This window comes from Nicotiana attenuata, unplaced genomic scaffold, assembly GCF_001879085.1.
Source record: "Nicotiana attenuata strain UT unplaced genomic scaffold, NIATTr2, whole genome shotgun sequence".
Taxonomy (NCBI): domain Eukaryota; kingdom Viridiplantae; phylum Streptophyta; class Magnoliopsida; order Solanales; family Solanaceae; genus Nicotiana; species Nicotiana attenuata.
The window spans coordinates 65932-83569 of record NW_017671689.1 but is presented as its reverse complement, the minus strand read 5'-3'; the positions used below and the strand labels follow the sequence as shown (position 1 = coordinate 83569).

Sequence of the window (17638 nt, the reverse complement as noted above, 5' to 3'; positions counted from 1 at the left end):
AATATGTTGCACAAATTACATGTGCCCTCTTACAAAGAGCTGCAATATTAGTTTGGATTGTGTTGTGCTATGTGCACTGGTCATAAGCAATTAATGTTTGTTACCTGATTTGAAATTACAGCCTTCCAATTTTCCCTTTTCAATAGTTTCCTAAGAAAATTTATTGCTCCTGAAATGGCTTTTGACCCCATTGCATAGGATGTTATTGGTATTGGTAGGTGTACAAAGCATTCTTCATTGACACAAGGTCCGGAGAGGAATCACACTCTAGGGGATATGATATAGATAATCTATTCAAATACAAATATTAGTAGTTGTTTTCACGACTTGAACTTATAATTTATATGTCACGCGGAGACAACTTTAATGTTAGCCCCGATCCCCTTCATAGGACGTTATTGGCCATAGCCCAAAAAATTATAGAAATATGATACATTTTAGGATGTTCTTTAGCTTTTGACTATCACTTACTATGAACAGAACTTCAAGATCATAAGTTGAAAGTGATGCTCATGGAGCAAGCGGAGGACACAGACTTATTAAACTTGAAGTTCTGCCCATGACAAACGAGGACAACATCCACTTGTTATATATTTTTTCGGCTATCGAATGTAAATAATTTTTGGCGCGGACTAACAGTGAAAAAAAAGCCTTTTGTTTTCATATTTCCTTCTCTTCTGTTTCTGCAGATCTTTGACCATATTGTTATTCTTTCAACAGCAATATAAATCAGAAAAATATTATCTTGGATTGAACAGCTTAAAGGTTTTCATAAATTATAATTCCTCTTTCTAATTAAGTAGAACAAGAGTGTAATTACACATAAAATGATACAAATCTGAAGTGAAAAGCCAAATTAACTTAAGTTTCATTCTTTCTTGATCAATACCAAAACCTAAGAAGAGTACTGCCCAACCCCAAAATTACAATGGGCACCAGAAATGTAATAAATTTTACAATATTTGGCCTAGATGACTTGTGCTTATCAATTTTAGGTAGTTTTTGAAGCAAATATGTCGATGAAATTGTGGTTGTAGAAACAGTAGTTTTTGTAGAAGAATCAATTTCTCCTACATAGAATTCATCTAACATTAATCTTGCTGCACTGCCATGTCCTGCTTCTTCAAACTCTTCACTTGCATCCTTGCCTAAAATCAATTTTTTTTTTTTTTTATAAAGAGGAACAAACATGAAAAAAAGAGAAAATTGTACAATGAATTTATAACTTAGAAAATGAACATTGGCATGAAAGATAGAAATACGACTGTCAGGGTATATATGAATAGAGTTTAATTTTTGTACACGGATAATGTAAAAGATTTTATGCCGAGGATCTGTCACAAATAACCTCTTTACCTTACATAAGATAGGGATACAATCTGCATACACTCTAGCTTCCCGGACACCCCTTGTGGGATCACACTGGTATGTTATTATTGTAATTATTGGATAGTGTAAAAGATTTCGCATTGTGATCTCATTTAACTTGTTATAGAGGACATGTATCATAAGATAATATAAAAATCGATTCCGAGAAAAACTTGACTTTTATAGTGAATGGATATTTACATAGAGAAATATGTAAATACATAATTGTCCACAATAATGAATCAAGTTAATCTCAACCCTCTATTTTGAAATCCTAAACTAAAGTACTTAATAAGCTATTCATTTCGTTAGCTTACAATTATATAGATTGAAATAAATGCATTGACTAATTTTAACCAATTTGTAGCAATAATTGTTTAAAATGGAATATTGAGTTGTAGACGTTGAGTTATGACCTATTATATATATGCAATATATATTTAATTCAATGATTGAGCAAATTATAAACAAATCGAGTTGTTATCGGATGCATTTTTATGTAACTTGTTTTGATCCACCTAAGACCATCTCCAAGGCTACTCTATTTCTTGCACCAAATCCAAATTTGGTGCAAGAAATGGTGCTTTTTTGCTCCAATGCAACACTATTTCTTGCACTATTATAGAACATGAATAGTGTTGCACCAAATTTGGTACANTAGTCGTTGACCTTATATCCAAATCTCTGTTACACCCCTCTGTATCACGGGCAACCTTTTACACGCTCAATTTCTTAGAAGTGTGTCAATAACACACCATTTTGCTTAGCTGGCATGTGCGTATTTAACACAAAAAATAAAAGTGACAAAGATAAACCTTTTGTCCAAAATCTTATTTAAGTGTTATCTGTCAAACTTAAACCAAAATGGAGATTATTATAAAAAAATAAAGACAAAAATATAAACAAGAGAAAGAAAAGGAAAAGGCCATCTGGTCTAATTTGCCGACAGCTTCACCATAAAGAAGATAAAGCCCAATCTACAAATTTACACCATAATATTCAAACAAATAAGGTAATTTAGGGCATTTCCAATGGTGCACTATTTTTTGCATCAAATCTAAATTTGGTGTAAAATTTGATGTTGGTGTAACACTATTCATCAACATCAAATTTGATTTATTATTATTTTATCCTTTTTATTTTTATTTTGAACTTTTAATTTATCACATATTGTGTATACAATTAATTTTTATATTAAGATCTTTATAATTTTAAATTAAATTATCTTTAAAATAAATTAATATTTATTTAATTATCTTTTATCAATGATTTCACTTTTAGTTGATTTATCCTTTAAAATAATTTTGTAATAAATGATTATATATGTGGTGAATGTGAATTATATATAATGAATATGGAAAAAAGAAAAAAGATAGTATTAGTTTGAAGGAAAAAAAAATGAAAAGTAAATAGAAGATAATAATATAATATAGAAGAAAGACAAGATTTGGTGTAAAAAAATAATGTAATAGTTGGAGTAAATTTGATGTTACACCATTTTAATATAAAATTTGGTGCAGAAAATGGTGCTAGCCTTGGAGATGGCCTAATTCGTTTTATATTTCCTTACCTGCTGCTGCCAACAAGACTTCATCACCACCAGGATGATCATTTAGGAAGTTCGTCACATTATATGCCTGCGTAAGTAATTGGGGAAGTTACACATTCGGTCGTTCGATAAAAAATAATTATATTCTTTAGCTAATATATATATATATATATATATATATATATATATATATATATATATATATATATTGTTTTTTTGTTTTTTTGATAGTGGCTATACAGTGTAGTTTTTCTATGTAAAGCTGCATATGATCATAATGCTTTTACGTGATTTCTGACATGCTAACACTACTAGAAATCCGGTAATTAGCGACCAAAAAAACCGACCAACTTTGGTCAGTTATGGCCAATTACCGACCAAAATGCGACCAAGTACGCTTGGACGGTATTTTGGTGGTCGCTTTAGTATACCGACCAAAGTTGGTCGGAAATTACTGACCAACGTTGGTCGGTAAATTAAATTTAAAAAAAAATATTGCAAAAAAAAACCGACCAAAGTTGGTCGGTGGTATTTTAACTATGTAATCAAAAGATTCACCATCTGGGAATCGAACCGGGGTGTGTATTGTGGCAGGATACTATTCTACCACTAGACCATTGGGCATTTTGTTTTAAGATTGTCTTTTTTTTATTTATACTCTTTAATTGTATTTTCGCACGAAAATAACCGACCAAAGTTGGTCGGTTTTTTAAAATGACTGGCCGAATTTACCGACTAAAGTTGGTCGGTTTTTTTAATATTAATTTTTATTTATTTTAATTGCAAAAAGCGACCAAAGTTGGTCGGTTTCTTGAAAATTAAATTTCGCGGGACTCAAAAATAGTTTCCTGCATTTTTGCGCCAAAGAAAACCGACCAAAGTTGGTCGTTTTCGTAAAAAAAAAAATTAAAAATTTTTTGGTCGATTTTTTTACCGACCAAAGTTGGTCAATTTTCTTGGTCGATTTTTGCTGAATTTTTAGTAGTGTAATTTATTATAAAAAATGCAATCGATATCAGAATTATGCTACAATAAGACATATAATTTGAGATAGAGAGAGTATAATTTAACCTAGTTTTTTTTTTTTTTTGCTACAAAATGACAAAAAGTCATTAGACCCGAGGTGGAATAAACAAGGGATTGTTACACAAATAGTCGGTCAAATTTACTATTTATTTTTTTTTGGCCTGTATATATAGATCATACAATGAGTAGACATAGTTATACATGAATCATACATATATTATATATCCATGACTATATTTAGTTTAAGAGATAAGGCGGGCCGGCTATTTGAGCTAATTCTTTAATAAAACAAGGGTAAAATCGTGAAAGTCTCTACTTACCTTAGCATTGATGATTACCCAACAATCATCTGGACAATTATGCAAAGAAACTTCACCATATGTTTTCAAAACATTCTTATTAGCTCCCATAATAACTTCGTTCCCCTTCAATCTTTCCCTTATCTTCTGTTTCGAGTGTTATTTCTTCAATCACTATATATATAGAAAGAAAAACTGACCAAACTGTGGCATAATTATTCAAATAAACAAGTACTTTATTATTCAGTACAACTATTAAATAATTACTTTTGTGTACCGTGAAAATGATATGTCCATTTACTTTAATGTTATGTTCTATTCAAGTGATAATTACTATTTTGTCATAATGCATGGACCAGAAAAGGTGATGTGTCAAAATGAATAGCTGAAATAATTAAGTGTTGAGTATTAAAATTAGCATCACTGTTTGGCTACATTCGTAATAGAGTATCTGCAAACTTAGATGCTGTTTCAGTGGCTTGGAGGAGGTAAAAATTTACCCGCACTGAATCAGTTTATCATATTTTGGTAAGTTAATAAGGTGAATATATATATATATATAAAAACATATTATATATTCCATCTATTAATTTGATATAAATACTTGGCATATATGAGTTTTTTTTGATATATTATGTTCTTATTTGAATTTTGTTTAACTGACACGAGATATATATATGAAGCACATATCCAAGGATCAGTAATAGTTAAATGCACCAATCTTGTTTTCATTTATATGTACACTTCAAATATTTTATAACTAATACTATGTTCTATACAATTAAGAAAAACTTTTAAATATTTATATTGTCCTTAATTGTGGTATTATAAGTAATGAGGGACAAGATAATATTTCTAAGATATCTTTACTTTACTATATATAATTCTCAACAGGAGTTTGGAATAGCACCCATTGGTCACTTTCCGGTCTTGTTTTAAAAATATGGTCTCTATCACGGAGTTCTAAATTTGACAGGCCAAATTCAATAATACCAATTTCTTAGTTAAAATATCATGGTATAGCCAGTTTTCACACTGGTCAATGAAAAATAGCCAGCGTTTATCAAGTCAATGAAAAATAGCCACTATTTTGCTGCAACAGGGACCGATCCAGTATAATATATGGGAGTTCTGGTGCATTTGTGTACGAACTCCAGCATATTATGGTGGACCGGTATATTTTGCTAACTCCTGTAAAATCTTTGGGAGACTGGAGCACCAGTGCTCCAAACTCCAGTATATTATACTGGACAATTATACTTGCTGGAACTCCCGTAAAATTTGCGGGAGTTCCAGCATAGTTATCCTGGAAATCCCATAAAATTTACGGGAGTTCAAGCATACTTATGCTGGAACTACCGTAAAATTTGCGGGCGTATTTTTCCGGATTTTGAACAGTGTTTTCGCTCAGATTTAAAGTGGCTAAATTTCGATGACTTTTGAAACTTGGCTATTTTTCAACGACCAGTGGTAAATCTGGCTATTTTTGAAATTTTCCCTATTTCTTACATAAGCTGAAAAGGTGAAAATAGCACGGCCTATCCAGTTTTTGGACCGGTAATCGAAAAATAGCAAGCGTTTGTAAAATCATTAAAAAATAGCCCTTGTTTTGCTGAAACACGAAAACTTCCAGCATAATATGCTAGATTATGAAGCTCCTGCTTATAAACTTCCAGCATATTATGTTGGAACTCCAGCACAAAAAATTCCAGCATAATACGTTGAATTATGGAGCTCCTCGATTTAAACTTCCCCCATATTATGTAGGAACTTCTATAAAATTCCAGCATATTATACTGGAATCTCATATGTGAAAAATTCGAACTCCAGCATATTATGCTGGAATTTTTCTGGATTTTTACGGGTGTTTTTGTTCAGATTATATCTGTACATGAAAAAGTGGCTAAATTTATATTACTGTTATTTTTCAATTACCAGTTGTGAATATGGCTATTTCTGATTTTTTTTCCCCTCTGGAAAGTGGTTATTTGTGAAATTTACCCCAATTCCCATTGATGATCATCCAATTCCGATTCTAATGGGCCAGAAACAAAAACCCGGAGCACGAACTGACTCACGGCCCATTTAGACCAAATCCGCGCCCCCTCAAAAGCCTAGCTTTTCCCCCATTTCTTCACAGCAGTACCTAGGTTTTGCACAGAGACACAAGTGACTGTGTGTGTGTGTGTGGGAGAGAGAGAAGATGGTATCAGGTTCAGGAATCTGCGCAAAGAGGACGGTGGTGGATGCACGCCACCATATGCTGGGAAGGTTAGCCTCAATCTTAGCCAAAGAGCTACTCAATGGACAGAGAGTTGTGGTTGTTAGGTGCGAAGAGATATGCCTCTCCGGTGGACTTGTGAGGCAGAAAATGAAGTACCTTAGGTTCCTTCGTAAAAGAATGAACACTAAACCCTCTCATGGTCCCATCCATTTTCGTGCTCCTTCTAAAATCCTTTGGCGTACTATTCGTGGGTATGCTTTTAATTTCATTCTCTTTGTACCTTTTTTTATAATTGCTATTGTGTTGATACATTGTTTAGATTGTACCCATTTTAAGTTCTATGTGCTGATAGTCTAAAAATTATTCACATGATCAATCTCTTGATAAGTGTTCGTAATTTGGTGAAAATGGTAGCTAACGTGCTATCAAACTGATTAAAATTCACTAATAGTATATTTACATTATCAGTGTGTACAACGTAAATCCTTTTTTTAGATGAAGTATATGTATGCTACTGGTTGTAAGAAGTGATTTATTGAAGGGGAATAATGTAATGTTTTCTCGTGTTAGAGAACCTTGAGTTTATACTAAAAAGACCGAATATTGAGTATTGGAATGAAGCAGGTGCCAAAAGAAGCTTAGTTGGCATAATTTCACTGAATCCAGCTTGCTTGGATTTAAGGCATAACTGTTGTAGTTGATCCAATTAGCTTGGATTTAAGCCATATCTGTTACAGTTGTAGATATACTTTTTTATGTGAACAATATGGTACTCCTTTTGGTTCGTACTTCGTAATAAGTGGTTTTTAATTAATAATATTTATTAATGAAAGAAGTGAGGATTCATGTGGCTGATTCCAACTTTTTTGGTACTAAGTATAGTAGTAGTAGTTGTAATAATATTAGTTAAGAAGGTTATTTAACTAAATTATCCTAATCTACTCATAGAAAAATGTAAAGAAATATTGAAAGACTTTTTAGAAATTTGTTCAGTTGATTGTTATCATTGTTAGAGACCAGGGTAAATTTAGGGGAAAAAGTTAATTCTCCAAATTTACTCTTATCTAAATATTTTGAACAAATTTCTAAGAAGTCTTTCGATATTTTTTTACATTTTCTTATGAGTATATTAATTTAATCAAATAACCCTCTTAATGGTTGATGCACGACACCACATGCTGAGTAGGCTAGCCTCAATATTGTTTAGGAATTGTTGAATGGACAGGGAGTTGTGGTTGATATGCCTCTCTGGTGGATTTGTATTAAAAGGATGAAAACTAAACCCTCTCATGGTCCCATCAGTTTTGTGCTCCTTCTAAAATCCTTTGGCATGCCATCCTGGGTATGCTTTCTTTTGTTCTTGTTGTATCTTTCTTTAAAAAAAGCTATTATGTTGCTACATTGTTTAGAAAGTACCGATTTAAGTTCTATGCATTTACGGTTTTAAAAATATTTACACAGGTAATTATAGTAAATCTCTTGATAAACATTAACTGATAATCCGGTAAAAGTATATCAAAGATTAAAAGTCAATCATTGCACCATTAGTATATATAACTTAAATACTTTGCTGATAGTGTTTTTCATGGTTTTATTTTAGGAATTTAAGCTCTATGTAATGCTATTTTAAATAACATTTAAGCAATTAGGTCAATTATTAGGTAATTACAAGTAAGTCTCTTGGTAAACATTAATTCATAATTTTGTAAAAATGGTAACTAAATTTGCTATCATAAATTAAATTTCACTAACAGTGTAAAAAAATCTTTACAATCTCAGTATATATAACTTAAATTCTTATTTTAGATGAAGAATTCTTATCTTAGATGAAGTACATGTTATTCCTTCTTTTTGTGATGTCGTAGCTACTAGTTGTAGTATGAGGTTCATTTCAGGGAATATTGAAGTATAGTGTTGTGTTAGAGAACCTTGAGTTTATACTAAAAAGGCTGAATATTGAGTGTTGGAACGTAGGTGCCAAAAGAAGCTAAACCCCAATTCGTTTGGGATTAAGGCATACTTGTTGCAGTTGTAGATATACCTTTTCATATTATCAATTTAACCCTCCCTTCGCTCAACAATAAGTGATTTTTAAGGTTTTGGCACATCCATCACCCATGTAGGAAACTACTCCCTCCGGTTTGAATAAATGATTTTTAGCCTTTTTTATTTTTTCTAGAATATGTGATTTTTTTTAAAATTCAAGAATGTATTAATTTTTTCCAAAATAACTTAATGATTGAACAAATATCTAAGAAGTCTTCTAATACTCTCGTTACCAAAATTAATGTTATTAATTACTCTCTCCGATCCTGTATAAGTGATTTTAAGGGTTTGAAACACTCATTAAGAAATCATTTAATAAGGTTAATATAAGTGATTTCTTAATGGGTGTGTCAAACCCTTAATAATCACTTATATAGGACCGGGAGAATAATGAAAAACATTAATTATGAGGGTTATTTGATCAAATTACCCCAATCTACTCATAGGAAAGGTAAAGAAGTATTGGAAGAATTTTTAGAAATTTGTTCAAATCATTTTCTAGATAAGGCTATAAATTTTAAAAAAAAGCTAATGCCTTCTTGGTTTTTAAAAAAATTACTTCTTTTGGATCAAATTTGAAAGGCTAGAATATCACTTATTGTGGAAAGCAGGGCATAATATTTGAATAATCTAAAGCGCTTCTGCCATGACAGAGCTAGGCCCTATCAATTTCATGGTAGTAACATCTTAGCTGGTGTATGTATAGGAATGAAGTCAATGTTCCTGTTGTTATTTACCCAAGGACTTCATCACAACTGTATTTACTGAATATCTGCCTATTAGTTCAAGTGGCAAAGGTTGAGAGACTTGTGACATAGCTCAAGCCCTGCGCCATCCGAACTAAGCCCAGTATTAATGTTGAGAAGGGTAGAGGGATGGGCCTATTATCCCAGAATTTCGAAGCCCCAAAGAAACAATATGGTAGTATTAACTTGGAGGAGCATTTACTGAATGTGTGTTAAGCATTAAATCTGCACCTCTGTCTAAGTGGTGCAATATTTATTTCATATCATTTTTAATTGACATGAGTCACTTGCTCGCTCTGATATGCTATTTTCTGTTTTCCTGTTTGATTCATGAGTATTATAGTTTATTAGTCCCTTTAGAACTACTATGAATTGTTTCTGCCTTCAAATATATTCAATGGTTGTGGTACATATTTCAATCCCTTGCCGTGTATCTCATTTTGCCTGATTATGTCTGTTTATTTTACCTTAGGATGATTCCTCACAAGACCAAGCGCGGGGCAGCTGCACTTGCCCGCTTGAAAGTTTATGAGGGTGTCCCACCCCCTTATGACAAGATTAAGAGGATGGTCATTCCTGATGCTCTCAAGTGAGTTGTTAGCTGCAGATATAATTTATATATTCTTGTATCTTCATTCTTGTAACACTGAAAATTTTGCCTTCTTTGTTACTAGGGTATTGAGGCTCCAAGCAGGGCATAAGTACTGTCTTTTGGGCAAGCTTTCATCAGAGGTTGGATGGAACCATTATGATACTATCAGGGTAAGTTTCTTGTTCTTAGCCCTTTTCATATCCCCCTCCTCCTGTCCTCTCTTGTTATTTGGAGATATTTTACTTGCATATAAAGGAGCAAGATGTGGTAATCATTGGCTATTTCGTATAAGAATCTTTTAGCAACATCATCTTAATGTTTTCAGTCAGTAAGAAGTTCTTCTATGTTCCCTGCTTTTCTGCGTAGCCCTTATTCTTATAATTATGAGCACATTAGCTTCAAAAGTCGGGTTACCGTTTCTGCAATTCGTGTATGTCAAGCTTACATGCTTGTAGTATGCCGTTTATGAATTATGAATAAGCGTCTTAGTTTTCTTTTTCATCATCAAATTTTTGTTTAGTGGCCATTTCCATGATCTTCACACAGTTGCTTACTTCTTCTCCCTTGAAATTATGATTACAACAGGATCTTGAGAACAAGAGAAAGGAGAGAGCTCAGGTAACATATGAGAGGAGAAAGCAATTGGCAAAACTTAGAGTTAAGGCTGAGAAAGCTGCTGAGGAGAAGCTTGGACCTCAACTTGCTCTTATTGCTCCTATCAAGTATTGAAGTGGGACATAGTCATTTGAAGTACAATTTTGTTGAAGATTGATATTTTACCTTAATCTTACCTCTCTTTTTTCATTACATTGTGCTCCTGAGTGGTTTATTTTCAGTTTAGCAGTAGACCCTCTTTCATTGTATTTGGTGATGAAATCAAATTTCATGCTTTTAGTGATACAGATGTTATCTCCTCAAATTTCATGCTTTTAGTAAAAACTGCATTACTAAGAGTCAAAAACTTTTATATTTAAGAATTATTTGAATAAATCATAGTCAGTGAAATAATTGCTTGACTTCTCAAATAATAATGTAAAATATATGGTACAGAGTGAGATTATTGTTTTACAACAACAACTGCCTAGTGTAATTTCACAAGTGAGGTATGGGGAATTCTACAAGTGAGGTCTGGGAAGGGCAGGATGTTCGCAGAGAGACTGTTTCCAATAGACTCCCTGGAAGGGCAGAGATACTGTTTTCGATAGATCCCCATCTAAGAAAAGATCGGTTATTTACAACAAATTTTCTCCATTTATATTAGTTTAAAAGTTCATAAAAGGCTAATCTTGTGTGTAAGCTCAGATTAAAGCCACTTACAGTGAATGAGAACCTTTTTTCACGTTAATTGCCAGACCAAACAACCCATTTATAACGCCCATACTTTACTTTTTTACATTTTAAAGGAAATTCTTTATTAGTTTCTAACTCTATTGTTTCTCCACGTTTCACTTTTTCCTTATAAGTTTCCATTGTTAGACTCTAAAGTCAAATCTAAATTGTCAATCATATATTCTATAAATGTTTCTAGTAATTAAAGTACTTGAGAAATAAAACATAGATTCTTCAAAAAATGAGAAAATGAAATAAAAATGGAAGGTAACAGATTCTTCATATCATTTCAATTATTTTCTGTGAGAAATATTCTTTACTTGGTCGAGTTTTTATTTTTTACCTTCTAAGTCTCTCCAATAAAAGGAATATAACTCCATATATAGAGAGTTGTATTTAAGTGGTGATTTTAACTTGTTTTAAACTTGTTATTCAGCTTCAAGTTTTTTAATAGTATCTAATTTCCTTTCCCTTCCACTGATATTTTCTTGAAAATATGGCTTCTTTTTTCTGTAAAACTCTTGTTTTTTTCTTCTTGGGGTTTGTTGAACTAGGAAATGCAAGATATATTAGTGATTTTCAGTGGAAACAGCAAAAGGTAAACTACAGAACAGTGTATGTGGATCCATCAGTACATGGCCAGTTCAAAACTATCCAATCAGCCATTGATTCTGTCCCTCAAAATAACCAGAATTGGATTTGTATTAACATCAAATCTGGACAATATAGGTATCTCTTTACTATCTTGATTTATATAATACTCTTTTTTAGAGTTAAGTGACATTCACTGTAGAATCTTCCCCCTAGGGCAGCTTAGTGCACAAAGCATCCCGCGTTCACGCACGATTCGGGAAAAAGTCGCATCCTAAGGAGTGTGATGTAGACAACATACCCTAATGCAAGCATTAGTAGCTGTTTCTATGGCTTGAACCTCACACGGATACAACTTTACTGTTACACTATCAGTCTATATTTTATCGTAGATAAATTGTACATCGTAGCATAAAAAAAATTATATGCTATTAGTTCACAGAACCTAAACTCATCTTTTTTTTTTCTTCTTTTTTCTTTTTACTGAAATTTCATGCACTATTTTAGTATGATTGTTGTGATATTGCATGTAGGGAACAAGTGAAAATCCCTAGAGAAAAGCCATATATTTATCTTAAAGGAGGAGATCAAGGAAAAACAAGTGTGACTTGGAATGCTCATGACTCAATTGCTACAGATGCTACTTTCACTTCAGAAGCTGATAATACAATTGTGGAAAGCATAACTTTTATAGTAAGTGAAACAAAAAGGTAGAAAGAATTTTCACAAGAGTTAATTTAGGGAGTTTTTGGTATTACAGAAAAACAGTTTTTGGAAAATATTTTCAAAAAAATAACTCATTTCTGGTATTTGGTTTCTACAAAATATTCTCAATGGATTAGTGGGAAGTCACAACTATCTCCAACTCTTAATTTCATACAATTGCTTTAACCAATACTCAGAAGTTTATTATCAATATTCTTTAATACTTAAATAATTTATAAAAATACTATTCGGTTCACTAATATTACAATCAACCTAGATGTTTTTTCCAAAAAATATTTTTCTGAAAAATGCGTTCCAAAAACTAAATCATTTTTCGAAAAATTAGTCTTCGGAAAATGACTTCTCACATCATAACAAACACTCTCGAATTTCTTAAAATTTCTAACCAAAGTTATGGTTGACTTTAACATAAGGTCTTATAATTATGTTTGACTTTAATCAGAATTCTTACAATTATCCTCCGAAACGCAACAATAATCCGAGGGTGGTGGCGGTGGCGGCGATGATTTCCGGCGACAAGTCGGTGTTTTATAGGTGTGAATTTCTTGGATTACAAGACACATTATGGGATGTTCAAGGAAGACATTATTTCAAGCTTTGCACCATTGAAGGAGCTGTTGATTTCATCTTTGGTAATGGTCAATCACTTTATGAGGTGAAAAATTACTTACCATTTTCTTAAATATTTTTTTCTAGTTTTGACTTGTTAATCAAGAGATTTGATTTCATGTTATTAATTGCAATTATTTCATGGAATTAGAAAAAAGCTACCTAAAAAAGGGTGCATTTAAATAAAATAAAAAGAATATTAAGAAAGGTGCATCTGCAGTGGCCTAGAGATCTTAGCATGGCTGTCTCGAGCCCTAAACATTTTTGTAATTAGATAAATGGAATGAGTTAGTCAATACATGATAATAATTAATTCACTTTTGCAGAATGACTAGGTATATATATGCTGGTGGAAGGTAGCAGTATCTAATATTATAGTTGAGGTGCGCATAAATTGATTAAAATACACCAACATTATAAATATAGTAATTAATTAGTCCACTTTTGACTTGTATTAACCATTGGATTTGAAATCATATAGACTCCACATAGAGAAATGACTTCTAAAAGTTCCTTCTTGTAAACACTATAGATAGCCGAATGTCTATCGGAAACAACTTCTCTATCTCACAAGGTAGAAATAAGGTCTACATATACATAACTACTTTTCTCAAATCCCACGTGTAGGATTGTACTGAGTATGTTGTTATTGTTGTAAACACTAAAGACCAGACTTACATTGACTTTCAAACCCTAGTGGCCAAGTCAAAACCTTATCCAATACCATCTCTTCAATCTTTTAGATGATACAATTAGAAAATAAATCTAATATATATCAGTTTTAAAAGTTGTATGCATTGTTTTCTACTCAGTTGTGATCTATATATCTTCTTATAATTGAACTAAAACATATATCCTTTAATTTTTTTCTACTTTTATGTGCAGAGTTGTACTATATCAGTAAATGCAAGAGCTTTAGATGGATTGGCAGGGTTTATAACAGCACAAGGAAGATCAAACCCTAAAGATGTAAGTGGTTTTGTGTTTAAAAATTGTAATGTTATAGGAAGTGGACAAACATTCTTGGGCAGGCCATGGAGAGAATATGCAAGAGTTATATTCTATGATTGCAATATGTCAAATGTCATCACTCCTGAGGGTTGGACTGCTGGAGTTTTTGTTGGCAAAGAGTAAGTTCCTCTCTTTCTAGGGCTTCTCTTTATCACAACTTAATTAGGTTATTTACTTCTTTTTTTCTTTTTTACTTTTAACCCTCCGGATTTATTGGAACTTAATGGTAAGACTAATCCAGATTCACGCTAACACGCTCCTTATCGAAATAATGATGAAGGAATCTCAATCATCTCACCACATCCTTTAGCGAGATTTGGGTTATTTGTAAAACATATACTCATTTATTGGAATATAAAATATTATCATGTGATTTATAATTATAGAATCTTTTTTTTTTATTTTTCACCTGGTATTCGGTAACCGTATTGGGACTGGGCTAGATCAGGACTGGCGCAGAGAACTCCCACAGTGGGGGGTAAAGCGCTCCCTGACAAAGACGACTTCATACTCAGTCAAGGCTCTAACTCGAGACCTTAGTTAAGGATGAAGGAGTAGTTACTACTCCACCACAACTCTTGTTGGTACAACTATATAACCTTCATCATTCAACCCAGCTTAATACTAACTACTATTCCAATAAAACTCACCAGAGGCATAAAAAAGAGCAGCCCGATGCACTAAGCTCCCGTTATATGCGGGGTCCAGGAATAGACCGGATCACGAGGATCTATTGTACGCATGCCTCACCTTACATTTTTGCAAGAGGTTGTTTTAGGAAAAAACTATGGCTAGAATACTATGTGGCCAATAATTTTCTTATTTTCTTATTCATCGAGTTCTTTCGTGTTGATTTTAAATATGCTCTTTTTTTGTTTTTTTTTGTTTATGACATAGGAAACAATTAACATTTGCTGAGGAAAGTTGCAAAGGAACGGGATCAAACACTTCAAAAAGAGTGCAGTGGGAAGCCAAATTGAGCCAACAAGAGTTGCAACATTTAACAAGTCTTTTCTTCATTGATACTGAGGGTTGGATTACCAAACAACCCCTAAAAGTACTTCTATAGTTTATATTAATTAGCTTAACCTAAATATATATATTACGTAGACATATAACAATATTTGGAGTGAATTACGACAAAATAGCAGAAAGTAACTATAATTTTTATTGTCTACAACTTTCAACTGTAATTACGTCAATCTGACAACAATTATTGAAAAGATTTCATTTTATGTGCATGTGAAGATTCCAACACATTTTGGGTAATTTCACAAGTTAATTCCTCATAATGTTTCCAACACAAAACCACCAATTAGAACGTGCCACGCGTGCTGTACAAAGTTTGCAACTCTCGGTCGTAGAGTATCTTCGTGCATTATTTTCTCCAAACTAGCCTAAATTATTACTCTGTTTGGCTAATTTGTTTAGCACTATTTTCTTATTAGTTTACCTTAAGAACGATCCATTTCTATATTTGTAGGTAAACAATAAAGTTTAAATTTATCATTTTACTTCGGTGACGAACTTTTATAGTCACAAAAATATTATAGCATAATTAAGATCATAATTTTTAAAAATCTTTTAACCATACAAAGGTATATCCACTATTGAAGACCTTATCCAATTGTGCAAAAGAAATCGGACTTTTTTCACTTTTAGCCCCCGCCAGAAACTTTTTACGTTCGGTAGCCTAAAAAGTGTTTAAAATTTGTACAATTTTTGTATATAACATAAAGAATATATATCGCTACTTTTTTTCCAAATTAATCCCGCGGATACATATAATTCAGAAGAATATGTGAGTGATTCATACACAACATCTCTTTCCTTTATCAAGGGTTCGACCAATTGATATGTTTCCACAAATAATTGAAATTCAATTTCTTGATCCGTATCTTCAATTTCTAAATGGCAGTTCCAAAAAAACGCACTTCGACATCAAAAAAAGCATATTCGTAAAAATATTTGGAAAAGGAAGGGATATTCGATAGCATTAAAGGCTTTTTCGTTAGCGAAATCTCTTTCTGCCGGGAATTCAAAAAGTTTTTTATACGCCAAACAAAAATAAATAAATAATAAAACGTTCGAATAATTTGAATCAATTTGAAAAAAGAATTCAATTATTCTTAAATTATTCAATTACCGAACCACGTCCACAAAATGCCAGTATCAAGCAGCTGCTTCAAAGCTAACGTGATGCTCCTTGGTCATTATATGTCTTGACTTTTATTTTAAGAGCGTCTATCCAATATTATTTTCCCAAAGAAATCCTCAGCTCTTGCTGCTCAGACTTGTAACTAAACAACACTGAGAATAACTCTTTAAAATAGAAAACAAAACGAATGTAAAGTAGTAATTCACTCTCCATTATTGTTATTAATTAAACTTTGGATACAATAGTGAAACTCGGAAAGTTTAGAGAGAAGAAAGAAACCACACAAATACATATATATAAATGAAAAAAGCAAGAAGCTCAAGAGCCAATTATTCAAAAGAAAAAGAAACACAAGTCCAGTTAATTAATTACTGCATGCATAGCAGCAACCTAAATATAGAAATCTTTTGCAAGGATTATATATATATATATATATATATATATATATATATATATATATATTAGTTTCCTCCATCCTTTCCAAAAAGATCTCCCAACAAATTTCCAGTAACACCGAGAGCATCTGCTATCGGATCCAGCAGTCCTCCCCCAACAACACCGTCACCGCCGGCTGAGCCACCGTCAGCGAGCAACCGCCTACCGGCAAACATACCAGACGGATGCTCAATGTCAGCAAAAGCCATGGCTCCACTTATGAAAAGAACAACCAACACAACAACTCCAAGAAAACGAGCTGAGATAGTACCCATTATGATAGTAAATACTAGTAATACAGAAGAGGAAGTAAAAAGATAGTTAATGTAATTAAGAAGCCGGTGGGGATGGGAGAATGCACTTCTCTGGGCAAGAGATATATAGTGTTACCAAAGTGACCATTTTGTTGTACTAGTCGACTAACAATAACATCCTTTTATTATTTTAAGCATTTAATTTGGAAGCTAGTGTGAAGTAATTATTCAATGTGATGGTTCATTAATGTACAAGAATTTGAGATTAGTGGTTAGATGGACCATTTTGTATGGGGTGGCGCATAACTGGCCAATCAAGACCTCTCATGTTCAGAAGTTAAAAGTTGTGGAAATGAGGATGCTGAGATGGATGTGTAGGCATACTAGGAGGCATTGAATTAGAAATGAAAATACCCAGGACAAGGTTGGAGTGGCTTGTGTGATGGACAAGATGCGAAAGCGAGCCTGAGATGGTTCGGGCACGTGAAGAGGAGAGGCATAGATGCCCAAGTGAGGAGGTGTGAGAGATTGGTTTTGGTGAGTCCTAGGAGAGGTAGAGGTAGACCGAAGATAAATATTAGGAAAAGGTGATCAGACAGGACATTACACATCTTCAACTTATCGAGGACATGAACCTTGATAGAAGGGTGTGGACGTGGAGGATTAGGGTAGTAG

The 17638-nt window shown here is 32.8% G+C and overlaps 3 protein-coding genes across 3 annotated transcripts; 2 read left to right on the top strand and 1 right to left on the bottom strand.

The window, feature by feature from the left end:
• Positions 1–856: 856 nt before the first annotated feature.
• On the bottom strand, positions 857–4390 carry LOC109209700 (cytochrome b5, seed isoform-like). Its single transcript, XM_019373016.1, has 3 exons — positions 4264–4390; positions 2939–3005; positions 857–1148 (listed from the first exon to the last, which is right to left on the bottom strand). Exons 1-3 carry the CDS (start codon positions 4351–4353, stop codon positions 883–885), a joined length of 423 nt encoding a protein of 140 aa, XP_019228561.1. The 5' UTR covers positions 4354–4390; the 3' UTR covers positions 857–882.
• A 1971-nt stretch (positions 4391–6361) lies between these two features.
• Positions 6362–10769, top strand: LOC109209692 (60S ribosomal protein L13a-4-like). Its single transcript, XM_019373008.1, has 4 exons — positions 6362–6717; positions 9731–9847; positions 9933–10020; positions 10436–10769. The coding sequence occupies exons 1-4, from the start codon at positions 6446–6448 to the stop codon at positions 10577–10579; spliced, it is 621 nt and encodes a 206-aa protein (XP_019228553.1). The 5' UTR covers positions 6362–6445; the 3' UTR covers positions 10580–10769.
• Positions 10770–11675: 906 nt separating this feature from the next.
• LOC109209698 (probable pectinesterase 29) lies at positions 11676–14239 on the top strand. The gene is made up of 4 exons (XM_019373013.1): positions 11676–11908; positions 12304–12463; positions 12939–13151; positions 13991–14239. Exons 1-4 carry the CDS (start codon positions 11676–11678, stop codon positions 14237–14239), a joined length of 855 nt encoding a protein of 284 aa, XP_019228558.1.
• The last annotated feature ends 3399 nt before the right edge of the window (positions 14240–17638 follow it).